Here is a 17,754-nt window from a genome sequence, read left to right on the forward strand (position 1 = left end):
ATGGACCTTAGCCTAGAGGTAGAAAGCATAGAGACAAAAGAGATACTTAATATTGGATGGGATTAGCTGCTCCCACCCAAACTACCAGGATATCCATAGTCAGGTGAAGTGGGACCTTGCCTCAGGGGGAAATCTCTCCAGTGACAAGGTCAAAACCTGGAATTTCTACCCTTAAACTAAGTAAACTGGGGATTTCCATATTTCCATGTTGACACTGTATTTTGACTCCTTGGACTACCAGCTAGCTCTTTTGACCTCCCCTTCTCCCACTGAACAAGCATTTATTTTCTCTTCTTTATATTGGAGGGGAACCCCACCCATACAAATTCTCCTACAAATACACATGGTTATGAAATGCTGCTGCTCCCCTCAAGCATTTATTTCCTTTTTTTCCCATTGGAGAAAACAAAACAAAACAAATCCTTGAGACAATGCATAGTCAAAGAATCCTTCCACAATAAATAAGCATCTATTTCCTGGAAAAATTCTTGTATTAAATATGCATAGCCAAAAAATGATCCCTGTCCCCCAAGTCCCCATAAACAAGAATCCATTTTCTCTTCTTCCCAGGAAAAAACAAACAAGTAAAAAACCCCAAACCGGTTAAGAACCGATATTCCCCGCCCCACCTTTCCCATTGGAAGAAAAATTCCTTTTAACAAACACGCATAATCAACAAATATAGTCAATGAATGAATTCTGTAACCTCCAATGAGCATTTCTTTTCTCTTCTTTCCATTGGAGGAAAAAAAAATCCATGTAACAGATTTGCAGTGTCAATGAACGAATTTTTCCTTTTCTTACCAATGGAGGGGAGAAAAAACCCCAAATCAAAATCCTTGTAACAAATATGCATAATAAAGGGATTATTTCATCTATCCTCCCCCAACCCCACAAGCATTCCCCACCCCCTTCTTCCCAATGGAGGGGAGACACCAAAAATCTTTGCAACAAATATGCACAGTCAAGCAAAACAAGTCCGCAAGAGGGGCAGTTTGTGGGGGTAGGGATGATAGGCTCAGTGGGCTCTGAGGCTTTCGAAGCCGGGGATGACCGCTGGGACGTGGGATTCACGGCGGTTACAGGACCCCAGCCGGCCCGAGTTTCGGGCGGGATGGAGAAGATAGACCCTATGACGAGAGTTAAAGCGGAGGTGGAAAGTCGACGGCTTCAGCGCCGCCAAGAGGCGGGGACTTGGCGCCAAAGTCGGGTTCTCAACCGCCGCCACTGGGGGGAGCGCCGGAGTCCACGTGCGCTGTGCAGGGCGAGGGACTAAAGGCCAGCCTTAGGCGAGAGGGCGAGCTGGTGGGAAAGCGGGGGAGGGGAAGCGATGGGGCAGCGCGTGCGCGTACGCTCGACTTCTTTCCCCCGCCCCTCTTTCCCGGTTGGAAGGTCACCTGTGTGGCTCTTGTGTGGTGTCAGTGCCTCGGGGTAGAGGGAGTGATGGAGGTGGTGGTAGTAGTGGGATGAGAGAGAGAAAGAAAGAGTGCAGGTGCGCCTGCGCAGTGCCGCCCAGGCAGGAGGGCTGAGATGGAGGGTACTTTGACTACCCACCAGGTAAGAGGGGTTTTTAGAGAGCCGGAAGCGTGAAATTGGCTGGGACGAATGGGTCTTGGGGGTGGCATTTCATTAAGCATTAGTAAATTACCCCCTGGCCATGGTTCCCTCCTTCCTTCTCCCTTTTTTTTTTTCCAGTTGTGATCCACCGACTCCTCGCCCGTCTCCCCTCCCCCTTCATCCTCCAAAGTTTTCATTTTAAAGTAGTGAAAAGTGATTTTCAAGGAAACGGCTGCTCTTCTGCCTTTCTTCTCCCCCCATGACCCATGAGGCTTCTGCCTCCCGCGTGTTTGTTTGCCAACCCTCATTTGGTCCAGATGTGACCCTTGTACCCATGCAATTGGTTTTGTATAGGGGAAAATAGTTTTAGTCCTGAAGCATTGGTATTCTCAAACTTCATCCAAAAAGCACTCATTTTAAATGCCTAGAACTTTGCTAGGCGCTGGGGTGGTGGTGGTGGGGAAATGTAAAAAACAAAACAATAAAAAACGCATTTGTTAAATGCCTACCATGTGCCAAGTACTACACTATGCTAGTCGTTTGTTGTCCTTCAGTCATGACTGAGTGCCCCTATTTAGTGTTATCTTGGCAAAGATACAGGATAGTTTGCCTTTTTTTTCTCCAGATCATTTGACAGGTGAGGAAACTGAGTCAAATAGGGTTAAGTGACTTGCCCAGGGTCACACAACTCTTATAAGTTATACCTCTTAACTTATAACACTTAAAGTATCTGAGACAAAACTTGAACTCTGGTCTGCCTGACTCCAGATCCAGCTCCACCTAGCTGCTTGGCTGAGGGAGCAAAGGGGGTGGGAGGGAACCAAGAGAATTCAGAAAAAGCATTTAAGTGCTTATTACTATCTGTTCAAGAAAAAGCCCCTTAAATTTTGTTGTGTTGAAGCCCAGATAATAAAGGATATTCCAAAAAGATTTTCCCCAAAACTAATTATTTTAAAATTCAGAGATACTTTATTTTCCCAATTATGTGTAATAACAAATTTCAACATGTTTTCTGAATTATAAGATCTAAATTGTCAAACATCCTCCCAAGGTTCCCCCTCCCCAAGCAATTAGACATGTTATTATGCAAAATTTACTTCCATATTGGTCATCCTTGTAAGAGAATACTCATATAAAACCAAAACCCCCAAATAAAACCGTAAATAAACTAATGTGAAAATATGCTTTGATCTGTATCTCACTCCAGCAGTTTTCTTTTTGGAGGTTGTATGAGAACATGGCTTAAAGAATAGAGACTGTGAACAGAAACAAGGTTTAATCTTTCATGAGAAGGGGTCATGCCCTAATGGTGGCCCTAGGTATGGGTGCAGATAGTTGCATTTTATAGATTGCTGAGGCAAACCACCACCCACTCTGTTTGATATCCCATGATCTGGGGGCTGAACTTAAAATCTAGGTGCAAAAGACTACCCAATCAGAAAGCAAAAAGTAACATAGCATGAGTCCCATCATGAGTGGGGGCAAAGGAGTTATGAAGAGGTAGCTATGTTTTCAGGAGGGACTTTTCCAACTTCTAAAGGTCAGAGGAGATAAGGAGGTAGGATTACCTAATGGTTTGCTTTCTATGAGATAAGAGATCTCTCAACTCACTGGGCCTATGGCAATAACAAAATGTCCTTGAGATGGTTATTCTGAACTCCTAAACAGGTTTTCCTTCTTTAATGGAATCCCATCCTGAGAAGAACAAATTATTTCCTCTCCACACAGAGGTGGATAGCATTCTTTGTCATAAGTCCTTCAGAATTGTCTTGGATCCTTTGTAGTGCTGAGTATGTCTTCCACAGTTCATCAGCATTACAGTATTGCTGTTACTGTGTACAATATTCTTTCAGTTCTGCTTATTTCACTCTGCATCAGTTTATGTATATCTAGCTTTTTCTGAAACCATCCTGCTCATCCTTTTTATAGCATAATAGTATTCCATCACCAATATATAACATAATTTGTTTAGCCATTCCCTAGCTGATGGACATCCCCTCAATTAACAATTCATTGCCACCACAAAAAGAGCAGCTATAAATATTTTTGTAACAATAGGTCCTTTCCCCCCTTTTATGTTCTCTTTGGTATACAGACCAAAAGTCTTTTAAGCTTTAATAAATAAATCAGGTTAAAAAATACTTCAGTAAGACTTGGGATACCTTGCAGAGGACTAGAGACCAACCCTGTGATTTCATTGGTATGAAGACTCTAGGAATGCAGATGAGTTTCTTTTCTGCAACTTAAAAGTCTTTAGAAGATGCTTTTTATTTGGGAATCATGGACCACCACAGAATTGAAATTGTGTGTGATCCAAAGAGAATTGGAGAAAAGTCCTGAAGAAGCTGTTCTGTATTATTAAGAATGGCTTGGATGTCAATATGGTGGTCCCTTTCTGTCTTCAAGACTTGGTTCAGGTGCTACCTTCTGAAGTCATCCTTTCATGGTTCTGCCTCCAAACCCTGTTGCTTTCAAAGTTAATTTTTACCTGCTCTGTGAATGTCTTCTTTGTACCTATTTATATGTATGTTGTATCTTTAGAATGTAAGCCCTTTGAGAGCAGAGACTAACTGTACTAGCACTAATCAGGCCTGTATTAGCTGGGTTTTTGGGAGCCCCAAGTTTGCCCCTGTCTCTTGAGAAATTGCCTTGGGGGAAGTCCCAGACAGACCCAATCTCTGACTAAACAATATATCTTAAAGTACTTAATGATTCCAGTTTAGGTGGGACTAGTAGACATAATTAAATCTTAAGGTTTATTGTTTAGAGAATAGTGTAATCAAGAGAAGTAGGCAAAAGCTGCTATTTCGGTTCCTTCATCTCTCCAGTCCCCCTCGCTATGGTCAATGTGGGACTTCAACCAAGGCAATTTCTTAAGGGACAGAGGCAAACTTGGGGCTCCCAAAAACCCAGTTAACAGCTGAATAAATACTTTTTGATTGATTGACCAAAAAAAAGTCTTCAGAGAGCTGCCTAGATGTGTTCTATTCCACACTGTATCACAATACAAATTTGCATACAAAATAAATAAGGAGAGTTTTCTTAGAGGGGAGAAGGGCACTATCCATTTGTGGGATCATAGTAGACTCTGATATGGAAACTAGCCCGAGAATTGAGCTGGGTATGAGGGAGTGCATTTGCTACATCTGAGGTTGATGGGAAATGTGCAAGATTAGGGGGATAGGAAATGTATGTTATATATGGGGAATACAGGACGGAAAGTGCTTATGCCTGGCTTCAAATTAGCTACAGTTAAATTTCACAAGCCCTAATAGATGGTAAATTTATTATCAGAAAACAAGCTATTCTTTTTTTTTTAAACCCTTACCTTCTGTCTTGCAGTTGTAAACTTGGTAAAAACACAGAACTACTAAAGTAGTCAGAAAAACCAAGTCTTTCATCAGGAAGAGATGGTGTTCAATGATCGGCTGCTACACAGTCAAGCACCTAAAACCACACAGAGCTGAAGACTCTGGCACTCTGGCAACAGTATCTCTGAGAGAAAAGCCATGCTAGATCATCCTCCAAAGAACAATAGAATTTGGGGAACTTACATACCTTTTGGGGAACTAAGGACATGGAAGTATGATTGATTAACATTACCGTGGTTAAGAGGTCCCAACTACCATGACAGGATATAAATAGACTTGGAAAAGAAACCATAGCCAGAGGCTGGGGTATCAGGGAGTGGCCTACTTACAATAGATATTAAAAAGATGGTCCCTGCCCAGGTCTTGGTCTTTTTGTGGAACAGATCTTTGATACAATGGGGGAGAAACTTTCTAGACAAAAAGGGTACTTAACATTTGATTTAGATTGACCAGCTCCACCTAAACAGGGATTATCAATGACTTTAAGGTCTATTCTTCAGTCTGAAACCTCCCTCAAGGCAAACTCTCCTGGGACCAGGGCAAACTTGGGGTCTCCAGATTTCAACTTGACAGAATCAATACTGTGTTCCAAGGCAGAAGAAATGTAAGGGCTAGGCAATAGGGGTTAAGTGACTTGCCCAGGGTCCCACAACTGGGAAGTGTCTGAGGCTAGATTTGAACCCAGGACCTTCTGTCAATGGGTCAGGCTCCACTTAGCTTTCCCCACTATTCATCTTTTTACCAGCATTGTTGCTCCCTTTGGATTTTCCTATTTCGGACAATTCTTCATGCTTTCAGTTATTCAGACTTTTTGTTGTAATCGCCTTCCTTTCCCTCTTTCCACATCCAGTCACCAAGATGGCCCTTCATTTCGTCCTAATGTTTCTCAGGAGAGACAGGTATACTACACTGATGAAATCCTAGGGGACTGGACCAGTAAGAGTGATAATTTCACATCTTTTCCTTCCTTCCCATTTTGGTTCTGGCCCCACTCAACTCATAAGGACTAAAGCAATACTCCTTGAATTGGTCTCAGTGATCAACATCTCTCTCTATATTTTGGCTATGCCCTACATATACTACTTTGCTAGCCATTGTTTAAAACTGTGCATCTTGTCAGTAAAAACTAAACCCTTAGCTTGACATTCTAGACTTTGCCCTAAATATGATGCTTAATGGTTTCCTGGAAGAAAAACTGGATTCCAAAGACTAGGGTTTAGATTCCAAATTTACTACATTATGATTGGTGTATGCTTCCTCAGGTGAGGTATTTTTAACTCTCTGGTCCTGTTTTCTTATCTGTAAAATGTGGAGGTTGGATGACTACTAAAGGTTCAATCAGTCCTTCATCTACGATCTATCTTACTTATTCCCTCACATGAATCCTTTGTTCTTGACAAATTGGAACATTCATTGTATCCTGAACATGTTTGCCCTGTCCTAAGTATACCCTTGACTTTGTTTTGCTTCTGCCTTACTCTGCCATAAAGTTTTAGACTAGACTTAAGTTCTTTCACAAAACCTTTTCTAAATGCTCAGCCTCTGAAGGCCACTCCTTCCTCCAATCTCTATTATCTTCTATTTGTGTGACTCATTTGGCAATTAGTACATATTACTTTATATTGTTTTTCATATGTATACATGTATATATATGTATAAAATCTTTCCCTAACAGAATTACAAATCCATTGGTAAAGGCATGTGTGTATACATAGGTATAATTTCTGTCTAACTAAATAGTAAGTCCATTGACCTGGATAAAGGCATTGGAAACCTGCTTATCAACTTTGGACATGATACCACGCTGAGAGAGATTGCTAACACAGTGGATGACAGTTAGGAACCCAAGCCATCTTGAAAGACAAGATCATTGAGTGGAATATTTCTTCTTCCCACTCTAAATCCTCCCTCCCATGCAGACTTCAATATAGATAGACAGTTAGATTTTCCCTCAAATACTAATACTTCCAAGTATTCCAAGCAAGTTACTCAGCTCCATGACCTACTTCTCTATTCCACCTCAGTTTCACACAGGGATGGGCATTCTTTTGATTTTGCTTTATCACCCACACTTGGTTCTGCTTTCCTGTTCATCAATTCCCAAATCTCTTAAATCTTACTGTAATTGTTTCCCTTAAGGAACAATGGAAAGAGAGCTGAACTTCAGGTCATGGGACTTGAGTTAGAATCCTGTCTCTACCTCTTAATGCCTTTTAAGGATGGAGCTTTAAAATGAAGGGATTGGATTAGATCTAATCTCTAATATTAGTAATCACATTTTGCCAAATCCTAACCCTTCTTTGCTTCTATTTGCATGCTAATGAACAATAGCTACACCCAGTAAAACCTTCCTTACCTGGGGGTAAGTGACCAGCTTCAACCCCATCAGTGACTTAGGGAGATGTCTACACCCAGCTTGTGAAGACCTCCCCTGGTGGACTGAGAACAGTTTGATCTAAAGGCCATGAAGGTGGCTGGAGTAGGCATTGTGGAGCACTTAAAGCTTGGTCAGATATCGAATATGCCAAGGTTATCCACTGCATCCTGGGCTAGTGCCAGCAATCCTGACTTTTATCTTGCCACTGGTCTTCACTGATGCTGGAAGACTGAGACTGAAGACTATTTTCAAATCTGTCTCACTTAAATCCCATCATTGGTCCTTTTAGAAAACAAAGGATGAACAATGAACAGAGCTGGAAGAAATCACAAAACTCTTCTGGTTTGGGCTTCTACAAATTTATGTTATTTGATCTCAACTGGGCTCTCCTGCAAGGTTTTTTAACAATTCTCTCATAGATTCCTTTTTTTATACCCTTAATTTCCGTCTTAGAACGTGTGTATTGGTTCTAAGGCAGAAGAGTGGTAAGGGCTAGGTAATGGGAGTTAAGTGACTTGCCCAGGGTCACACAGCTAGGAAGTATCTGAGGCCAAATTTGAACCAAGGACCTCCCTTCTGTAGGCCTGCTCTCAATCCACTGAGCTACCCAGCTGCCCCCAGTCATAATATTCTTTTATCATATTCTTCACAGCAGTTATTCCAAATTTCATTTCTCTTCCTCCCATGATATCACTAATCCTTATCCTCTCAAGGGAACACTGGATTTTTAGGCTTTTCCTACTAAGTGGCTTCTTTCTTCCTACCTACAAATAAGACCATGTCTCCCTGAGCTTGAAAAAAGTCTCTCTTGAGCCTACTATCCCTGTTAGCTGACATCCTTCCTATAACATTCCTTGCCATCTTGGCTAGCCTCCTTGAAAAAGTGGTAGATACTTGGTGCCTCTACTTCCAGAAGAGTGAAGGGTGAATTGGACTGGGGAGAGATTTGAGGTAAGCATGCAAGTTAGAAAGTCATTGTCATAATTCAGACAAAGGGTGAAGATGATTTGAATTAGGGTGGTGACTCATCTGGAGAGAAGGGGATGTATATGAGATATGTTGTGAGGGTAGAAGTGATGAGATTTGACAACAAATGGGTTTGTGGAATGATGAGAGAGAAAAGTGACAACCAAGGTTGGGAGTCTGGTTGGATAACTGTAGGATGTGATGCCCTTAATAGGAAAGTTGAAATGAGAGGAGAATTTTGGAGGAAAGAATTCTGTTTTAAACATTGAATTTAGGTGCCTAAGAGTTGATGACACCAATATGTAGCTGAGGAGAGGAATTAGGGTGAGATAGATATATTTGGAAATCATTGGCATAGATATGATAAATTGGACCCATAGTGATGACTAGGGTAGTATAGAGGGAAAAGAGGAAGAGAGCCCAAGCCAGAGCCTTGAGGAGCACCCATAGTTTATAACTGTAATTGACTAAAAATCTAGCAGCCAGTCTGAGGAATGGATCAGACAAATAGGAGCAGAGAATATTCAAGAATAGATGATTAACAGTATCAAAGGTTGCAGTGATAACACTGATCAGAATTGAGTCATCAGTAAATAAACATTTAATAAATGCAGTTGTGTCCCTGCCACTGTACTTAAGCCTTTGGGATCCAAAGAAAAGTAAGAGACAATTCCTGTTTTTAAGGAGATCACAGCATAACTGGGGGATACATGTAAACAAACATTGATAAAACTATTTGGTTCAGTTTCAGTCAGTTTAACTTTTCATGACCCCATTTGGGTTTTTTTTTAATTCATTAACAAATGCATATTTATTTATTTTTGAATTAATTTATTTAGTCAATTTGGAACATTATTCCTTGGTTATAAGAATCACATTATTTCCCTCCCTCCACTCTTCCTGTAGCTGATGCACAATTTCATTGGGTATTACATGGGTCCTTGATCAGAACCTCTTTCCATGTTGTTGGTGTTTGCATTAGGATGTTCATTTAGACAGTCTACATGCCCAACCATATCCCCTCAACCCATGTATTCAAGCAGTTGTTTTTCTTCTGTTTCTACTCCCACAGTTTTTCCTCTGAATGTGGATGATGTTTTTTCTTGTAGATTCCTCCAAGGTGTTCAGGATCACTGCATTGCCACTAATGGAGAAGTCCATTACGTTCTCTTGTACCACAATGTATCAGTCTCTGTGTACAATGTTCTCCTGGTTCTGCTCCTCTCGCTCTGCATCACTTCCTGGAGGTCATTCCAGTCTCCACAGAATTCCTCCACTTTATTATTCCTTTTAGCACAATAGTATTCCATCACCAACATATACCACAATTTGTTCAGCCAATCCCCAATCGAACGGCATCCCCTCATTTTCCAAATTTTTGCCACCACAAAGCACACCTATGAATATTCTTGTACAAGTCTTTTTCCTTATTATCTCTTTGGGGTACAAACCAGCAGTGCTATAGCTGGATCAAAGGGCAGACAGTCTTTTAGCTCCCTTTGGGTATAGTTCCAAATTGCCCTCTAGAATGGTTGAATCAATTCACAACTCCACCAGCAATACATTAGTGTCCCAACTTTGCCACATCCCCCCCCACCCCCCAGCATTCATTACTTTCATTTGCTGTCATGTTAGCCAATCTGCTAGGTGTGAGGTGATACCTCAGAGTTGTTTTGATTTGCATTTCTCTAATTATAAGAGATTTGAAGCACTTTTTCATGTGCTTATTAATAGTTTTGACTTCTTTAACTGAAAATTGCCTATTCATGTCCCTTGCCCATTTATCAATTGGAGAATGGCTTGATTTTTTGTACAATTGATTTAGCCCTTTATAAATTTGAGTAATTACCCATTTGGGGTTTTCTTGGCAAAGAGACTAGAATGGTTTGCCATTTCCTTCATTGGCTCATTTTACAGATGAGGAACTGCTGTAGACAGGGTGAAGTGACTTGACTAGGATCACACAGCTAAGTAAATGTCTGAGGAAAGATTTGTACTCAAGAAAATGAGTCATCTTGGCTTCAGGCCCAACACCATATCAACTGCTCCACCTAGCTGCCCTAAAACAAACTATATACAGGATAAATCGGAATTAATTATCAGAGGGAAGGTACTAGAAATAAGAGGGTTCAGGATAGACTTCTTGTAGAAGATGGGATTTTGACTTTAGCTGGGACTTGAAGGCAGCCAGGGAATCTAAGAAGAACGATATTTTTCTTTTGTAATAAACATGCATAATAAAGGTTCCCACTTTGGCTATATCTATGTATGTGTGTGTATATATATATATATATATATATATATATTGCAACTTGAGTTCATCATTTTTAAGAGGTGGGTAGCAGGCCTCATCATCAGTTTTCTAGAATCATAGTTGATCTTCCCACTTTACTTTGCCATCAGTTCATAAAGTTTTCTTAGTTTTCTCTGAAACTATCACTGGCGTTATTTTTTTCTTTTTTTTCAGAGACAGTAGATAAAACCTTATTTGAAGATGATCAATAATCATATTCATAATCATATTCAGCACAACTAAAGAATTGTAGAATTACCCGCTTATTTTTATCTTGATCAAAATGAATTAATTAGATTTTTAAATCTGACAAAATCTGTAAGGAAACAAGTAACCTTGTTTCTAAAAACATTTCTACAAAGTATTTGAGAATATAAAATACCATAAATGGTAGTTCTCAGTTTTCTTTCAAAGATTTCATTGTACAGGTTTCTCAAAACAAGACAACATCAGCTTTTTTGGAAAGTTAGCTTGAAATTGAAAGGTTAAAACTTAAATCTGCATGCATTAAAGGTTGCCCTCTTCAAAAATCTTCTCTTCCAAGGGCAGCTAGGTAGTATAGTGTATAGCAGACCAGACCTGGAGTCAGGGGATAGGGTTTCAAATTTGTCCTCATTTACTAGCTGTGTGACCCTGGGCAGGTCACTTAACCATGCTTGTCTTGCCCATGGTGCTCTTGTCTTAGAATTATACGAAGGGGGACAGCTAGGTTGCTCAGTGGTTAGAGATGGGAGATCCTGGGTTCAGATACGACTCCAGATACTTCCTAGCTTTGTGATCCTAGTTGTATTACCCCATTGCCTAGCCTTACTACTCTTCTGCCTTGGAACCAATTTAAAGCATTGATTCCAAGAGCTAAGGGTTAAAAAAAAAAAAAGTGATACTAAGACTGCAAGTAAGGGTTGTTTGTTTTTTTAATCTACTCTTCTAGGTTGAAAATATTTCTATAGTTACGTGACAAGTATAATTTTTCTGGTCATTTTGTAACTTCTGAATTAAGTCTTTGAGTTTACAGACTTCTTCGGTTAGATCTCCCACATTATAAACCAAATTTTCACAAACTAATGTTAGCCTCTGGAATATTTCCCATTCTAGTAGTAGGAGAATAGTACTATTCATGGTACTATCCCTATGAAAATTCACTACTAATTGCTTAATTATGTTCTGCCCTGCTATAGTTAAATGACCAAATTATTTAATTTAAGCAGAAAATTGAGGTACATACTTGTCAACATTGATTCCAAGATTATTACTTAAGTCAGTTCTTCAAATTTTATATCCTCTGCCTATAATTCTTTAACAACACCCAGAAGTTTTTGGTCTCTAATATTAGTAATTTCCTTCTCTGTAAAGTCTTTGTTTTTGTCATCAAATGTTATAAGATTATGATTCTTGTCTTTAATAATTCTCTCATATACTTGTGTCCTTGTAAAAATGCTTCCAGATCACCAAAAGCTGCATATTAATTAAATTTATGGTCTTTTCCTTTACTATCCTTTGTCAAAAGTCTGCATAAAACTTCCTTGAAAAGAATATACATGTTTGCTAGAACATGAGTTTAGCATAAATATGAAACATACTTGTTTGACAAAATGCAGTAAGATTATAATCTACAATGGACATTTGGAGAAAATGTTCTAATTTTATTGGAGTAAATTATTTAATCCTAAACTAAATGTAGCTTAAAGAATAGATCATAGAAACAGTAGGGGCATCAAGAGCTAGACAATTTGGTTAAAGTGATAGCCCAGGGTCACATAACTAGGAAGTATCTGAGGCCAAATTTCAACTCAGGTCAGAGGTAAGGGGTAAAAACAAAAAACAAAAAACCCCAAAAAAACCAAACCAAAACAAAACAACTATAGGGAGGCTGAGGCTGGTGGATTACTGAAATATAGGATTTTTGAGCTGTTTTAGGAATAAAGCTGTTTAGGTGTCTTTCTTATGTCCAATATGATGACACCCTTCTTCGGTGGGTGGACTGCCAAGATATCTAACAAGTTGGACATTGTGCTGATCAATATTTGGATTAGTTCATTAAATGGCTGCTGTTATTTCTAGCCTGGGCTGATATAGAGAGGCCCAGTCTTAAAACAAATTCCCTCAAAAAGAGGAATAAATGCACTTTTTCTTAATATGCTAAGTACTTTCTGTCTAAAACCAAGAGTTAGCTTTGTTAGTTAGTTAGTTTTTATAATGGAGAAACAATAAGTCTTTCCAGTAAGATAAGAGGTAAAGTGCTCATTTTTGTCACTACTATTACTTGTTATAGTTCCAAAAATGCTGGCTATGTTAACAGTGCAGGAGAAAAGAAATTGAGGAGATAAATACAACAAGCAAAGAGGAAACAAAATGTTCATTTTTGTAAATGATATGGTTTACTTACAGTACCCCAGTAACTCAACTAAAATTAATTGAAACAGTAATTTCATCTGTCAACATGGAAATCTAGACGTCCCCAGTTTATTTAGTAGGAAGGTAGAAATCCCAGGTTTGGACCTTGTCACAGGAGAGGTTTCCCCCTGAGGGAAGGTCCCACTTTGCCAGATAAGGACATCCACTTCAGCTTTGGTGCAGTATGTAGCACATCAGTCTCGCAAGCTTCAAGCTGAAGGTCCCGAGTTCGATCCTGGGAAGGAGGTTGTGATACACTGGGAAAGGCTTCTGGAGACAAAAAGAGCTACTTGACTTCGGATGGGGTCTACCTCCCACCTGAAGTGGATGTCTATTGTCTGGTGAAGTGGGACCTTCCCTCAGGGGGAAAGCTCTCCTGTGACAAGGTCAAAACCTGGGGTTTCTACCTCCCCACTAAATAAACTGGGGATCTCTAGATTTCCAGTTGACACATCCAAGTATTAGAGTATAAAATGAAGCTGAAGACTTAACTATTCCTTATATGCATTTACAAAAAACCCCAAAAGCTAGGAAAAAAAACACAGCAGAAATAAATTGGAAAACATCCATTAAAAATAACTACAAAATATATAAAATGTTTGAGATTCCACTTTCCAGGATACATAAGAGTTAGAATAAAACTACAAAATAATTTTTACAAAGTAGAGTTAGATAATGAAAGACAGGTTAGTTGCTTATAATTTTACTGTGCCAATAATGTTACCTAAAATCATTTACAAATTAAATTCTAATCATACCATCAAAAGGTTGCTTTATCGAACTAGAAAAATAATAAAATTCATCTGAAAGAACAAAAGGTCTTAAATAGCAAGAAAAATGATGAAAATACATGTAAAGGAAGGAAGTCTGGCACTACCAAATCTTAAACTATAAAGCAGTAATTATCAAATTGGTCCTATTTTAAATTTGATTAGTAGAGTAGATTAGGTATATAAGGTTCTGAAGGAAGTGAACATAGTAACATGGTGTTTGTTAAGTCCAAAAACCCCTATTACTTGGTAAGGACTTACTCTTTAACAAAAAAGTCCTGGACAAATTGGAAAACCTGACAGAAATTAGATTTAGATTAAAATCTCATGCAATATACCACAGTAAACTCCCAATGGATACATGACCTGGATCTAAAGGTTATGTTATAAATAAGTTAGAGGAGTAGGAAAGGTGATACTTTTCTGTATTATCCTTTATGGATCAGGGAATAGTTCCTGACCAAAGATAGCAAAGATATGACAGAAGATAAAATCTAAAATTTTGATTTTGCAAAATTATGATTTTTTATATTAGGAAAACCAATATAATTATAATTAGTGGGGAAGCAGTTAAATAGAAAAATTCTTGCAGCAAAGGCCTTCTATCCAAAATAAAAAGAATTGATTTGAAAACATAGAGAGGTAACTTTGAAGACCCACATCTGATACATGCCAGTTGTGTGGCCGTGGCCAAAATTATCTATGACTATAAATTGAAGAGAAGACGTCTGCCTGCACTGGTAGTTTACTTACTTTGTAGCTATATGCTAATGAGGTCACACATCTAGTTCTTATTTGCTATCTTATAAGAACAAGAACTATTCCTCAGTAGATAAATAAATGGTCAAATTATATTAATAGGTATATTTCAAAAGAAGAGAGACAGCTAGCAAGAACCATATAAAGGGCAGTAAAGTAGCATAGTCAGGCCTAGAGTTGGGAAGATGTGATTTCAAATCTGGCCTCAGACACTTCCTTCCTTTGTGACTGGGCAAATCACTTTACCCCCACTGCCTAGCTCTTTCCATTCTATAGTCTTAGAATTGGTATTAAGATGGAAGATAAGGGTTAAAAAAAAATAACATGAAAAAATGCTATGAATCAGATTTAAAAATTTCATCTTTTCTTTTTATACTTAGTAGATCAACAGAGATTGCAAAAGAAGAAAATGTCAGTTGTTGGAGGGGCTTGTGGTAGGTCAGGCCTATTAATACACTGTGAATTGATTCAACCATCTGTTTTTTTACACAGATGTTGAAAACCTTTGTTTCATTAATAGGAATTTCATTAAAAAGTCTCTTTTACCTTACTTTGTTATTGGGTAGTCTGTGCCTCATTTGTTGCTGGAACATCAGAATGGTGTTCAATATAGTCCAAAGTGCCAGAGAATTCCTATTATAGCCCTTGTAAAATGAATTTTAAGCAATTTATATTTTTGTAAATATTCACCCATTTCACCTAGATTGTCATATTTATTGCCATATAATTGGGCAAAATAGTTCTTAATAATTACCTTCATTTTCTCTTCATTAAAGGTGAGGTCACCCTTTTCATCTTTGATACTGTTAATTTGATTTTCTTCTCGCTTTCTTTTTTTTTTATTAGATTAACCAGTACTTTATTTTATTTTTTCAAAGTACTAGCTCCTAGTCTTACATATTAGTTCAATAGTTCTTTTACTTTTGCTTTTATTAATTATTCCTTTGATTTTTTAGGAGTTCCAATATAGTTTTTATCTGGGAATTTTTAATTTGTTCTCTTTCTAATTTTTTAAGTTGCACGCCCAATTCATTGACCTGTTCCCTCCCTGATTTGTTGATATATACACTCAGGGATATACATTTTCCCCTGAGTATTGCTTTGGCTGCATGCCATAGATTTTGCTATGTTGTTCCCTCATTGTCATTCTTTTCAATGAAATCACCAATTATTTCTTTGATTTGTTCTTTGACCAGTTTTGAAGAATTAGATTATTTAGTTTCCAGTTAACTTTTACTCTGCCTTTCCACAAGTCCTTATTATGATTTTTATTGCATTGTGGCTAAAAAATTGCATTTATTATTTCTGCTTTCCTACATTTGTTTGCAATGTTTTTATGCCCTAGTACATAGTCAATCTTTGTATGTGTGCCATGTGCTACTGAAAAGGTCTATTCCTTTTTATCCCTATTTATTTTTCTCCAGATATCTATTAGCTCTAATTTTTCTAACATTTCATTCACTTCCCTTACTTTCTTATTTATTTTTTGGTTCTATTTATCTAGTTCTGACAGGGGAAGGTTGAGGTCCCCCACTAGTATGGTTTTACTATCTATTTCCTCCTTAAGCTCCTTTAGTTTCTCCTTTAGAAATCTGAATGGTGTACCATTTGGTGCATATCAAGTACTGATATTTCTTCATTATTTATACTGCCTTTCATCAAGATTCAATTACCTTATCTCTATAAGGATAATTTTTAGTGTTTTGACTTAAAATCTAAATAAGTGGTCTCCATGGGAAATTCCAATTTGAAAAATACTCAAGTCAGCTGGGGAATTATGGAGATTTTAATTAATAAAGAGAGAAGGAATTAAAGGAAAGAGAGAGAGAGAGAATGAATGAGAGAGAAAGAATGAATGAGAGAGAGAGAATTAATCTAAACTGCTCTGGCTCAGGCTGAGCCAAGAAGTAGTTAAAGGCCTAGGGCAAAGTGGCCTCCCTGAGCCTAAGGGAGAGGGAGTCAGTCATCACTCACCACAAGACCTTCTCCAAGCTGGGTTCCAGTCCTCCAATGAATCTCCTGAACTGAGTTAAAAATCTAACTCAATTCTGAACTTAATTGCCTCCTGACTTTTTACCCCTTCCTTTTAAAGAAATTTTCTCTTCCCCTAAATTTTCATGTCTACCAATCACAATAGACACTTTTTTTTTCAGGACTGCCCAGTCTTAGTTCTCATTTTCTTTGGTTCTCACCTTCTCTGGTTAGATTATATTTTCTGAGTACTTCACACCTGTTTTAAGCTTGCCTTTTATAAGTTACTTGACCTTTTTAGGTACTAATTTAACTTTTACGGGTACTTAATACCTTTTTGTATTAGATCTAAAAATAGACCTATCTTTAGGGTTCTAGCTTTACTATAAGGTATGAGTTAGGGAATTTCATTGTTCAATCAGGAGTTTACAACTTTATCTTCCCCTAAGGCACTGTCTGAGTAGGGTGGAATAATTTTAAAAGTTCACAATACATTCCTGATTCTTGTTAGTCCAAGTATCTCCATTGTTACAATAAGGGAATAACTAAACCAAATCTTCTAAAGTACAGTCTGAGTAGTTTTTAAGATTCACATTTCTTTAATGAGATCTATTTTTGCTTTAGCTTTGTATGCGATCATAATTGCTACTTGTAAGGGTTAATTGGTAGGAGTTTAACAAAAGTGAGGAGAGCAGTTTGATAAAATACTTAGTTTAATTTAAGAAGTACAGATAGAAAATAGAAAGAAGGAAAGGAGATTATCATTCTTATGATTATACCTAAATTATACCAAAATTCCTATTCCTAACTAAAATTTCTTAAAAACCCTACTCTGTCTTCAAGGACAGGTTCTTCTGTCTGACTAGACCAGGCTTAATCTAACCAATTCTACCTAGAAAATTTATTCACTACCTACCTACCTATACTAATAAATAAACATTCATCACCTATGAACTCCCTAAATCCTTTTCTCTATCCCAACTGTCAGTAGTCAAAATTGCCAGTTGCCCCTTGCCTCAGAGAGAGACTCCTGTTCCCTCAAGGTCCAGAGGTAAAAAACCTCAAACTGCCAATTGTCCCTTCCTTTCACTCCTTTGTCTCCTAGGTAATGGAATCTTCAGCTCTCCCACACAGACTCTTCTCAGCTCTGCTGCTCTTACTTAGAAATCTGTCTGTTCCTACCTCTTAAAGAGACAGAGGGAGAGAGATTAAGAAAAATCCCTTTAACATTCTACCTTCTTTGTTTCAGTTGCAGCCCAGTAAATTCTGCTCCACCCTTTTACCTTTACCCTGTGA

General features: G+C 38.2%; 1 protein-coding gene across 3 annotated transcripts in view; it reads left to right on the forward strand.

Annotated features, from left to right (window-relative positions):
- Nucleotides 1-1,362: 1,362 nt before the first annotated feature.
- Nucleotides 1,363-17,754, forward strand: part of GRAMD1C (GRAM domain containing 1C) — a 159,977-nt gene continuing 143,585 nt past the window's right edge. For 2 of the 3 annotated variants that reach the window (XM_056793491.1, XM_007493705.3), the window contains exon 1: nucleotides 1,365-1,557. In XM_056793491.1, the coding sequence (XP_056649469.1) occupies nucleotides 1,531-1,557 (27 nt within the window). In that variant the 5' untranslated portion in view covers nucleotides 1,365-1,530. Of the gene's footprint in view, nucleotides 1,558-17,754 lie in introns of all 3 variants that reach the window. The other variant, XM_056793490.1, reaches the window with a different exon arrangement.

The sequence above is a fragment of the Monodelphis domestica genome, chromosome 4 (genome assembly GCF_027887165.1).
Source record: "Monodelphis domestica isolate mMonDom1 chromosome 4, mMonDom1.pri, whole genome shotgun sequence".
Taxonomy (NCBI): Eukaryota; Metazoa; Chordata; class Mammalia; order Didelphimorphia; family Didelphidae; genus Monodelphis; species Monodelphis domestica.